This window comes from Urocitellus parryii, chromosome 11, assembly GCF_045843805.1.
Source record: "Urocitellus parryii isolate mUroPar1 chromosome 11, mUroPar1.hap1, whole genome shotgun sequence".
Classification (NCBI taxonomy): Eukaryota; Metazoa; Chordata; class Mammalia; order Rodentia; family Sciuridae; genus Urocitellus; species Urocitellus parryii.
The window spans coordinates 14007372-14019767 of record NC_135541.1 but is presented as its reverse complement, the minus strand read 5'-3'; the positions used below and the strand labels follow the sequence as shown (position 1 = coordinate 14019767).

Genomic DNA, 12396 nt, shown 5'->3' with positions numbered 1-12396 from the left:
AACATTCAAAGCTTTGTTATTTTTTGGTTTGTGTAGATGACTTTATTTTTTAAATTTTTATTTATTTATTTTTATGTGGTGCTGAGGATCAAACCCAGTGCCTCACACATGCTAGGCTAGCGCTTTACCTCTGAGCCACAACCCCATCCCCCACCCCATGACTTTATTTTTAATCACATCTTTTGGTAAACTAATGAGTAAATCATGTTAAAGCATAAGAAGCTAAACTTTTTATCAAGGAAACCATCACTGTAATGATTTAAATAAAACTTTTTTAGTCCTATCTTTTCATAAAAATTTGAAAGTATGGAGAAGAGTTTAAAACTTAGTTTACAATTGTGTATATACTGTGAGATTCTTCTAAATTTCTTTTGCATTTTTTAAACATATTTGTTACTCTTTAAATATGTTGTTGTGATTATGGCTTATCCATATCTGATTTTATTCCCAAGAACTGGAAAAGAATTTTCAGAAAGATAAAATAAATACGAAATGAGATATTTTTTGAAATAAAGTGAATAAGCTTTAGTCTTTTTTATATGGAAGAACAGTGGAGGTTAACAAAATCAAACTAGAACTGTAAACTATAAAGTTTAGAATATGTGTTCATATTATGGTAAGCACGAGGGAACTTGTGAGTTCATGAAGCAAGGAATTAAATTGTGGAATCTTTTTAGGTTAAGATCAGTTGTCCTCAGTTTGGGGTGGTTTTGGGGTTTCTGGTTCTTTTCTTCCTTGCAGTGTGACAGTTATGAAATTCGCCCTGGTAAACACCTTGGAGTATGCATTTCTGTGGCAAACAACAGACTTTTTGTTGGCTCCATCCCAAAGAATAAGACTAAAGAAAACATCTTGGAAGAGTTCAGTAAAGTCACAGGTAAAACAAAAATGTATTTAGAAGTTAGTTCTGGGAAATTTATTGTATTGTCAATAAATGCTTTTTGAAAAAGGAGATATATATTAAACTAAGAATCAAAGGTCTCCTGTTTCTAAATTGATTCATTCTACTCTATAATGGTTTGGACTAAATATATTCCCTCCTATCCTTGATTTCTTGGAATTTCCCTTTCACTTCTTTGTCCTAATTGAAACTTGGCATTTGCCAGAACCTTTGTTGTGTAGCCTTCAAGTGAAAGCTTTTCCCCCTGATATCCACAGTACTTTAGGACCAAGGAGATGAAAGTTCTTATTTCTCCCTCCTGTTGACTTGTCTAGATCCTGTTTTTTTAAATTTCCAATTGTAAATCCAGTCATCAATTATTAATTACATTACACATCACAGGTCTGTATATATTACTATGTAACAATTAAATAAATCCGTAGTTTCACTTATTAACACAATATTTTCTACATCTTATTCCATTTCACTTTTTACAGTGCTGCTTGAGATTGATGCTGTAACTATTTTAGACCACTTTCTCCTTGTAAAAAACACTGTTCCTTTACTTTTTTTTTTTTTTTTTTTTTTTTTTTTGTCATCCAGACATTCTATCCTTTTTCCTTCCTTGAAGCTGTAATCTGTTGGTGTTCCGATTTTAGCTTTTCTTTAAATCTGAAGATTGCTTCAAGCTCACATTCTTCTTCTGTCCTAAATTGACTTTTTCTAGTTCTTTTAATATCTATGTGGATGGCTATTCAAGGTCCTAGAATCCTAGTTCTCTAACCACCTCATCTCTAGTCCTTGACTTGAGCTCTGCCATATCCAGATCACATTCTGGAATTTGTCAGGAGAAAGTCTACATACTCTGAATCTTTGATTTCTAGCATCCCACCTTGTAACCACCGCCTCTGCCCATTATAATTATGATGGTCAAATATCTCTATTGGAACAGTTCTTTGACCTCATCATGTTTTATTATTTTATTATGTAGCTCCTTTCTGGCTACATGTTCATTCACTCATTCCTTCAGCAGGTGTTTATTAAAGTGCCCGTTAAATGCTGGCATTGTGCTATGTATTAAAATACTGTGATGAATAAGAGACCTATTCTTCACGGCCTATATTCTGGGAAGGGAGTCAAGAACAAAAAATTAAAGAAATATGTAACATGTTGTGGTAAAACACTCTGAAGGGGAAAATATGGGATATTTAGCTAGGGAATAGCTACTATCCCTGTTTACATGGTTATGGAAGGCTTTTCTGATAAGGTGACATTTCAACTAAGATCTAAAGGATGAGGAGGATGTAACATACAAAGAGAAGGGGGGCGGTAAGCACTTTCCAAGAGAGCAAGACATGCTAGTGCTCCACAGCAAGAAGGAACTCGGTCTGTGAAAGTACCTAAGAGAAGGCTAGTGTCACTGAAGGATAAAATTAGGAGTAGAATTAGAGGAGATAGGTAGGGCTTCTGTGGACCATGTAAGGAATCTGAATTTTATTGGGTAGATAATGGGAAGGTATTTGAAGATTTTAAGCAAGGAATAACACCTGTTTCATGTTTACAGAATATTATGTCTGCTGTTTTGTGGATAAGGGCTTAGCAATGGGGTCGAGAGTAGAAACTTGGGCTGGGTATGGTGGCACATGCTTGTATTCCCAGCTTCTCAGGAGGCTGAGGTAGGGGAGGATACAAGTTCCAGAACAGCTTCAGCAACTTAGGGAGACTTGTCTCACCATAAAAAAATGAGAGGACTGGGGTTGTACCTAAGTGATAAAGCACCCCTGGGTTCAAACCCTTGTGCAGGTAGTAGAAGCTGGTAAATTAGATGAGGCTGTCATAGGAGATAAAATATAAGACTGGACTAAGGCAATAGCAGTGGAGATGGAGAGATGTTAATGGGTTTGGAAGTGAATGGGAGAGATGAAGGAAGAAATCAAAAATGTCTTAATTTGTGCTTCAGAACTCAGTGTATGGTGTTCATTAGAGAGGTCTAGAGAAGACAGATTTGGGACATGGTGGTGTATGGGACATCTTAAATTTGTCAACAGGGCTATGTTAAATAAGCAGACACATGGAATTTAGAGAAGTGTGGACTAGAAATCTAAGCACTTACAGGGATATAGAGAGTATTTTAAAGTAAAGCTAGCAGACAAGACCTAGAGAGAGCAATATGGAGAGACAGGGCAAAGGAAGGACTGAGACCAGAATAGTTAGCAGTCACCTTTGTTCCTGGTAAAAAGAGTAAGTTAGGTTTAAGGAAGGTTTTGGGGGCCATGTTAGTTGATGAAAGTTACTTCTTTTGGATTTATATTAATAATTTGTTTTTTAAGGTTCTTGATAGTTTTATAAATTATGAGTTCTTGTATATAAATTAATACTCTTAAAACACTGTAGAATGTTAAATTTAAATGTCAAAATACAGTAGTTGGGCCTGTTGTGGGCCGTACCTTTAGGATCCTAAAATTAATAGGGAACATGAAATATTGTCCCAAATCCTGTATCTAATTATGCTGATATAATTGTGTACTAGGTAATTAGTGACTCATTTTGAGGCTTTTTCAATTATTTTTTGCTTCTTGGCAAGTGGATTTAGGTCTGCCTAATCGCTAGATGTGTGGTGGATGCTTTTGGCTTATATATCTGGCTGTTGGTTTAACAGAGGGTTTGGTGGACGTTATTCTCTATCATCAACCCGATGACAAAAAGAAGAATCGGGGGTTCTGCTTCCTTGAATATGAGGATCACAAGTCAGCAGCACAAGCCAGACGTCGGCTGATGAGTGGAAAAGTAAAAGTATGGGGAAATGTAGTTACAGTTGAATGGGCTGACCCTGTGGAAGAACCAGATCCAGAAGTCATGGCTAAGGTAAATGCAGTTCCTTGGGGTGGGGGTAGATTATCATTTCAATTTTTGTACCCAGAAAACAGCTCAATCTTTTCGAGTTTATAATAAATACAATTTATAGCTCTTGACTTCTAATTGCTTAGACAAGGAGCTGATTTAACACTGAAGAAATAACTTGTCTTGGTATCCAGAAATTTCTGTTAACCATCCCTTTTCCTGCAGATTAACTGTACCAAAGGAACTGAAATTAAGTCCCTTCAATTAAGTATTTTGTATACACTGAGTATTTGTTTAGTGTTAGGTGTCATTGGGGGCATGAAAGTTTAAAATTAAAGACAAGGTCTTATTGAATAGAGAAGAATGTTTTAGAGATTATAAATTATAGTTTTCATTGACCATAGTGTGACTTTTATTACATGGCTATGAATTATATTTTATAGCTAATTTATCTTTCCTTAATTTATTTATTTAACATAATTTCCCTTGGAATATTCCCCATGAAAAAAGACAAAGTATTTTCATGTTTGCTTTTATTTGATAGTGGCAAAATATGAATGATAAGCCCTATAGAGAGCCCTCAGTTCCCTCCTTAGCCCTGTGCTTGCATTGTCAGGACCTTTGCTTTGTGAAAGGTGGTGCCATGATTCCTGGTTCTGTAGCCTTTCCTTTAGGTGACTCCTGAGATTAAAGGGACACACCAGAATTACATCTCTGCTGCTTGCAGTGTGTTCTTGGGTATTGGTTTTGCCTCATCCCTTCTCAGGGAGGCAGCATCTCTATGGATGGCTATGAGTTAGTGGACTGGATTCTTCATGATTGAGCATGAATTTCTTCAAGGTTTTTATTCCAGGTTTTGAGGAAGCAAATGAAAACTAACTTTGATTAGTTAGGAGAACTCTAGTTTACTCTAGTATAGTATAAGTCTTTGCAGGCAAAGATGTCTTTGGGTTAAGCAGAGAAAATCCCTGGGAATGAACTAGAGAAGCCCTGAGAAGTGCTGCTGAGTGTCTCTCATCTCATACCTTGAGTAGATGGGGGATAGGTGTCTAGAAAAGGGATTAGGAGTCTAGCCCTGGTTTTTTTTTTTTTTTTTCTTCTTTATCTTTTTAAAATTAGCTTCTTTTTGTTTCTTAATATAATTGTGTCTCTGGGCAAACTATCAAACCTTGGATGTCATTTGTTTTATTGAGGTTGGATAAGTCTCCAAGATCCACTTCCAAGTTTGAATCTATCAAGTAAATACCTAAGTGTTGCCTGTGTTGCTTTAGAAAAACATTTAGAAATAACATTATAAATATATTTACACACTATAAGGAAGGAATTAAAACCCCCTGAAAAACTAAAAGTGCTTCTCAACCACTTTTCACATATGCCTGGTAACCTTTCATTCTAAATCTTTTTTCTTTCTTTTTTTTTTTTTTTTTGGTCAGAAAACCTCAAGATTTTATTCTGACTGTTCTTTCTGGATCCCAAACAGGTTTAACAATGAAAAGAAAGCCTGTATAAGTTTGGAATTGAATATTATTGACTCCTAATTATTATTGTTCCCTAATTTAAAAAAAATTACCCATTAGGGTAAAGCTTCTGCTCCTTACTCTATCAGTGTTAGGCTTCATTGAAGATTATTTGCCAAGTTGGATCCGTTTTATAATCAACTGGAACCTAAGAACCTAAATGTATCTTTCTTTTTTTTTTTTTTACTGTGGTGCTGAGGATGGAACCCAGGGCCTTGCACATGCTAGGCAAGTGCTCCACCACTGAGCCACAACCTCAGCCCCATGAACATCTAATTTATGTTCATTGTTGTTGTGGTTTTGCAATGTAGGGGATCAAACCCCAGGCCTTGAGCATTCTAGGCAATTACTGTACTGTTGAGCTATATCCTCAGACCCTATATTGAACATTTTAAACACAATTCCAAAAAAGTAATTTTTATATGATACACTATGGTTTTTTCACAGACAAGAATAAAATATTCATCCCTGGAGTGTAGCTCAGTAGTGAAATACTTGCCTATCATGCACAAGGTCCTGGATTTGATCCCCAATACCACAAAAAATAAATTTAAAAAAATTTTTTTTCACAGTGCTTGAGATCAAACCCAGAGCCTTATGTACGCTAAGCAAACACTCTTGCCATTGAGCTGTGCCCCCAGCCCTAAATATATAAAATTTTAAAAAATGTTAAGAGAGATAAAGCAAGTTGTGGTAGTGCATACCTGGAATCCCAGCTACACAGGAAGAAGAGGCAGAGGATCACAAATTTTAAGGCCAAGTTGGACAAATTAGTGAGATTCTTTCTCAAAATAAGTAAAAAGGACTAAGGCTATAGCTCAGTGGAAGAGTGCTTGCTTAGCATGTGGGAAGCCCTGAGTTCTGTTTCCAGTGTTGTGGGGTAATAAATCAGTAGTAATGTAGAGCCTAGTTCTCAACCTATAGCAGTGAGAAGAAAGTAGGAGTAGAAGTAAATAATATATTTTTCATAAATCCCTCTTATTTATATAACCCTTTATATGAGGCAACAGTTTGTTCAGTGGATATGTTAATTTTTTGTTAGAATAGGTAATATATTTTCTTAGTTCAGAAATCAAAAAGTTAATATAAAATGGTATGGACAAGTCCTGCTTCCACCTCAGCTCCATGTCTGTTATATTCCTCTTGTCCCCTAAAAGGCATTCAGTTTTATCATTTTCTGGTTTATTCTTTTAATGTTTCTTTAGGCAAATATTAGTATATGTTGTTGTTGTTGTTTGTTTGTTTTAGGAGGACACAATATCTTTATTTATTTATTTTTTTATTTTTGTGTGGTGTTGAGGATTGAACCCAGGGCCCCGCGCATGCCAGGCGAGCATGCTACCGCTTGAGCCACATCCCCAGCCCGAGTGTATGTTCTTATTTTCCTTTCTGTATTCACTGATCTATATTTGCTTATTCACCATTCTATTGGATCAGCTCTAAGAAAATACAACAGAATTATATGTTCCACTAAAAAATGTGTAAGATATTGCTAACTAATCAGTGGCACAGTGGTTACTTATTCCATTGACTCTTAAGTTGTATCCCTGTTTTGGAGATGAAAAAAAAAATAGGGGGGAAAATGTCTTATCTTGGCAGTCTCTCTGATCAGTTATAGAGCTTGTCCTCTTTTTTTTGCTATATAATATTCCATTTTGTAGGTATACATAATATATTCATCCAACTGAATTTTGCATTTTTTGTAATGTTTTATTACAATACTGTAATGAATAAGTTTGTATCATGTCAGTTGATACAAACGCAAATGTATCTGAAAGATAGATTTTTTTTAGGAGTAGATTTGTAGACCAAAGGGTAAATTCACCTGTAATTAGTAAGATATTAGCATATTCCTCTCTGTAGGTGTTCCTCTTCCTTGACAAATTAGCCTATTATCAAACTTTGGGTTTTGCCAATCTGATAATCAGTGATTTCTCAAAGTTAATGATTTGCTTCTCTTACTGTGTATGAATTTGAGCTTTTTGTATGTTTGAAGGGCCATGTTTCTTTTTATAAACCATGTATTCATGAATTTTGCCTATTTTTATATTCTTTTGTTGAACTTTTTCTTATTATGCTGTGATATAAAAGAATATTTTCCCATGATATAACTTGCAAACATTTTTTTCTGTATTTGTCATTTTTCCTTTGAATTGGTTTATGTATGTATCCTTTTTTTTTTAACCATCTAGAAGCTATGTATTTTTAGTATTGAATGTATCTCTCTTTTGTATAGTTTCTAGATTTTAAGTCATAAGGTCATTCTACTACATTATTGTATAAAGGAATCACCCTTGTTTTCTTCTAATACTTCCTAGTCCTCTCCCCACTTATCATTTAACTATTTGATCTATTTGGAGTTTATCCTGGTGTATAGTGTGAGGTATGGACCAATTGTTAACTTTTTTGTTCTGATTAACAATGTTCTGATTTTCAATGATCTAAAAAAGCATTATGGGTCATTTATATTCAGTAGTGTTAGTCTCTAGATTTTGTTCATCTTTCACCCTCACCCCTGCTAAGCAGAAAGACGGGGGGGGGGGCACTTAGAAACCATGTTAAGATTGTGAAATAATTCGCTAATAGTGATATATTGACTCCCTGAAGGCTCTCTCCACAGTATTAAGTGCTTTAACGACAGACATAAGCTAAGGCAGGAAATCAAGAATTTATGTAAATTGATAACTAATTTGAGAACCATTTTCTTGGCAGTTTTTCATACTTTGTCTGACAGCACTTCTAGCACTTACTGTTTTAGAGAAGAAAAGCCTATAAACCATGAAGACAAAAAGAAATACTTTAAAACTTCAACTAAAAATATGTATTTAGTGCCAATTTTGTGTATTTATTGCTGTTAGGTGAAAGTTTTATTTGTAAGAAACTTGGCTACTACTGTGACAGAAGAAATATTGGAAAAATCGTTTTCTGAATTTGGGAAACTTGAAAGAGTAAAGAAGTTGAAAGATTATGCATTTGTTCATTTTGAAGACCGAGGAGCTGCTGTAAAGGTAGAAATTTTGAAATTTTTCTTCTTGATAACTCAAATCTTGTTAAAACTTCCTAAACAGATAAATTGCTTAAAAAAGAAGTAAAGGGCAAGGAACATGGAGTCATGGAGCACTTGCATGAGGCCCTGGGTTCCATTCCAAGTGCCACCAAAAAAGAAAGAAAAAGAAAATTATCTTTTAGCTATTCCACTTCATGCTGAGCATCAAACCCAAGGACTTCATGTTTGTTAGGCAAACACTAACTGAGCTACGTCCCCAGCCATAGTTTAGAATTAATTGGTTTGCTTATTGATGGAATCTAATGAGGGAATATTGCTCATAAAATTCATAGTTTGATATAGAAATTAATGTTTGTCTTTTTGAAATTTCCAATGGTATAGAACAGATCTAACAAACTTATATAATATTTTCTAAATATTATTTTTTATTTAGTTAGTATTAAATAGTTGACTTAATTGAAAGTATTTATAAGGGGCTGGGTTGTGGCTCATCAGTGGAGTGCTCGCCTCACATGTGCGAGACCCTGGGTTCAATCCTCAGCACCACATAAAAAAATAGATAAAATGAAGGTATTGTGTGCAATTACAACTAAAAAAATAAACATTTAAAAAAATAAAGTATTTTTAAGAACTGGCAAGGTGGTTTGCCAGAGAAGCCTATGAAATAAATTTTAAGAACTGGGAAAGTCAGGGAAAAGAGTAGATGCTCCATTCTTTTGTTTACAGCAGGAATCCTTAGTTCCTTTTTATGTGTGATGGTGATGTTCCAAATGCTGAGGATGCTAGGCAAGCTCTCTACCCTACCACTGAGTTACATCCTCAGTCCCTATACCACAACATTTTTGTGGACTTATTCAATTGCGTTAGCAGGAGCATCCCAAAGCTGACATGGGAAGTGAGGAAAATTGAAATCAAAAGGAAGATTAATGTAATTTTTAATTTAGATACTTGTCACTGGACATTCTCTCCCCCCCCCCCCCCCAGTACTAGATTGAGCCCAGGGCCTCATACTTGTTGGGTAGGCACTCTGCCAACTGAGCTACATCACATCCTCTCCATCTTCTTTTTTAAAAACTGTAAGACAGGGTCTTTCTCAGGTGCCCAAGCTGGCCTCAGACTTGCAATCCTTCTGTCTTAGCCTCCCCAGTTGCAGGGATTACAGAAGTGCCTGCCTTGTCAAATTTTTTATGATAGAGCATTTATTATGTATGCCCAGCAGGGGGAAAGGTTGTACAGGAAAATAAAAATTTTTGTTGCAGTGGTTTGTTATTGAGTACCTGAATCTTGAAGTGTGGCAGAGATTGTTAAGTGGAATAGCATAAATAAAGGATTAGAACATAGAATGCGTATTTCCTGTATTCTAGGTGATATTTGAGACTTTATTAGCCTTTTTTGGACTCTTTGCTGTTAACTGTTCAAAGTATGTTACAGATTAAGAGGGAAACCTAGGAGTTTATGAGGGAAACCTAGGCTTTTTTTGTTAGTATTATGTTGAATTTCATTGGTTAACCTCGTTTGTATTTTTAAATCCTTGAAATTTTTGTGTAAGGCCTGTATGTTGAATACTGTATATTTATTTGAAGATTTGAATTCTGAAAAGTTTATTTTTGCCTGGTTTGTATTAATGCTGACATTTTTCTGTGGTATGGCATTTGCTTCTTGGATAGGGCTAAGCTTTAAAGAGTTACTTGGAACTAAGGAACAGCAACTAGGCATCTCTTTTATCTTTTTGTTAAGTGTAACAGGAGGACATTGATCTTGTTCTCAATGTAATTTATATAAAAAAAAATAAGATGAAGGGAATGGAGTTTTTAAAAAATTTTTTAGTTATACATGGACACAATATCTTTATTTTGTTTATTTTTATGTGGTACTGAGGATTGAACCCAGTGTGCCTCACATGTGCGAGTCAAGGCTTGCCACTGAGCCACAACTCCAGCCTTGGAGTTCTTTTGAAAAAAAAAAAACTTCAGGGCTGGGGATGTGGCTCAAGTGGTAGCGCGCTCACCTGGCATGCGTGCGGCCCGGGTTCGATCCTCAGCATCACATACAAACAAAGATGTTGTGTCTGCCGAAAACTAAAAAATAAATATTAAAATTCCCTCTCTCTCTCTTTCTCTCTCTCTCTCTCCCTCCCTCCCTCTCTCACTCTCTCTTTAAAAAAAAAAACTTCAGACTAGACTAAATTTTTTTGCAAATTAAAATAATTACAAGATTGTTTACTAAATATATTAAGTAACACTTAGGTTACGTTTAAAAATATTGTTTCTTGGGGCTGAGGATGTGGCTCAAGTGGTAGCGTGCTCACCTGGCATGCGTGCGGCCCGAGTTCGATCCTCAGCACCACATACAAACAAAGATGTAGTGTCCGCTGAAAACTAAAAAATAAATATTAAAAAATTTCTCTCTCTCTCTCAAAAAAAAATAAAAATAAAAATATTGTTTCTTATAAAATAAATTTATTTTTCTAATTTTGTTTAGGCCATGGATGAAATGAATGGAAAAGAAATAGAAGGGGAAGAAATTGAAATAGTCTTAGCTAAACCTCCAGATAAGAAAAGGAAAGAGCGCCAGGCTGCTAGACAGGCCTCCAGAAGCACTGCGTGAGTCTATATTTTAATAAATGTGTCGTTAAACGAGGAATAATTTGATAATGGTTATATAATGATTAATAAAAATTCAGAAAGAGGGTTTTTTTTAATTTGTTCTTTGTTATACATGACAATAGAGTGTATCTTTACATGTTATACATAACATGGTGATCACTTCCCATTCTTGTGGTTGTACATGATGGGGAGTTACACTGGTTATGTATTCATATATGAACATAACAATGTTATGTCCATTTCATTCTACTGTCCGAAAGATTCTTGATGTAAACTGATTGGTTTTTTCCTCTTTTCCCTTCACTTCATTGCTAGGTATGAAGATTATTATTATCACCCTCCCCCTCGCATGCCACCTCCAATTAGAGGTCGAGGTCGTGGTGGAGGGAGAGGTGGATATGGCTACCCTCCAGATTACTATGGCTATGAAGATTACTATGATGATTACTATGGTTATGATTATCACGACTATCGTGGCGGCTATGAAGACCCCTACTACGGCTATGATGATGGCTATGCAGTAAGAGGAAGAGGAGGAGGAAGGGGAGGGCGAGGTGCTCCACCACCACCAAGGGGGCGGGGAGCACCACCTCCAAGAGGTAGAGCTGGCTATTCACAGAGGGGGGCACCTTTGGGACCACCAAGAGGCTCTAGGGGTGGTAGAGGGGGTCCTGCACAACAGCAGAGAGGCCGTGGTTCCCGTGGAGCTCGGGGCAATCGTGGGGGCAATGTAGGAGGCAAGAGAAAGGCAGATGGGTACAACCAACCTGATTCCAAGCGTCGTCAGACCAACAACCAACAGAACTGGGGTTCCCAACCCATCGCTCAGCAACCGCTTCAGCAAGGTGGTGACTATTCTGGTAACTATGGTTACAATAATGACAACCAGGAATTTTATCAGGATACTTATGGGCAACAGTGGAAATAGACAAGTGAGGGCTTGAAAATGATACTGGCAAGATACGATTGGCTCTAGATCTACATTCTTCAAAAAAATAATTGGCTTATCGGTTTCATCTTTAAGTAGCAATTTGCTGCCATTTGTATTGGGCTGAAGAAATCACTATTGTGTATATACTCAAGTCTTTTTATTTTTCTTCTTTTCATAAATGCTCTTGGACATTATTGGGCTTGCAGAGTTCCCTTATTCTGGGGATTACAATGCTTTTATCGTTTCAGGCTTCATTTTAGCTTCAGAATAAGCTGTTAAATCATGATTTTACAGAACCTTTGGTTTGGACAGTTTCAATATTTTTTTTTTTTTTGATTTGGGATAGAATACATAGAAGTATGAAGTATGCTGTAAATAAAAATACAAGCTAGTGCTTTGTCTTAGTAGTTTTAAGAAATTAAAGCAAACAAATTTAAGTTTTCTTGTATTGAAAATAACCTATGATTGTATGTTTTGCATTCCTAGAAGTAGGTTAACTGTGTTTTTAAATTGTTATAACTTCACACTTTTTTGAAATCTGCCCTACAAAATTTGTTTGGCTTAAACGTCAAAGCCGTGACAATTTGTTCTTTGATGTGATTGTATTTCCAATT

General features: G+C 35.8%; 1 protein-coding gene across 3 annotated transcripts in view; it reads left to right on the top strand.

Moving 5' to 3' along the window:
- Positions 1-11832, top strand: part of Hnrnpr (heterogeneous nuclear ribonucleoprotein R) — a 35905-nt gene extending 24073 nt beyond the window's left edge. For all 3 annotated transcript variants that reach the window (XM_026403611.2, XM_026403612.2, XM_026403613.2), the window contains 5 exons: positions 742-877; positions 3540-3745; positions 8097-8246; positions 10727-10848; positions 11167-11832. In XM_026403611.2, coding sequence (XP_026259396.1) covers positions 742-877; positions 3540-3745; positions 8097-8246; positions 10727-10848; positions 11167-11779 — 1227 coding nt within the window. In that variant the 3' untranslated portion in view covers positions 11780-11832. The remainder of the gene's footprint in view (positions 1-741; positions 878-3539; positions 3746-8096; positions 8247-10726; positions 10849-11166) is intronic.
- The last annotated feature ends 564 nt before the right edge of the window (positions 11833-12396 follow it).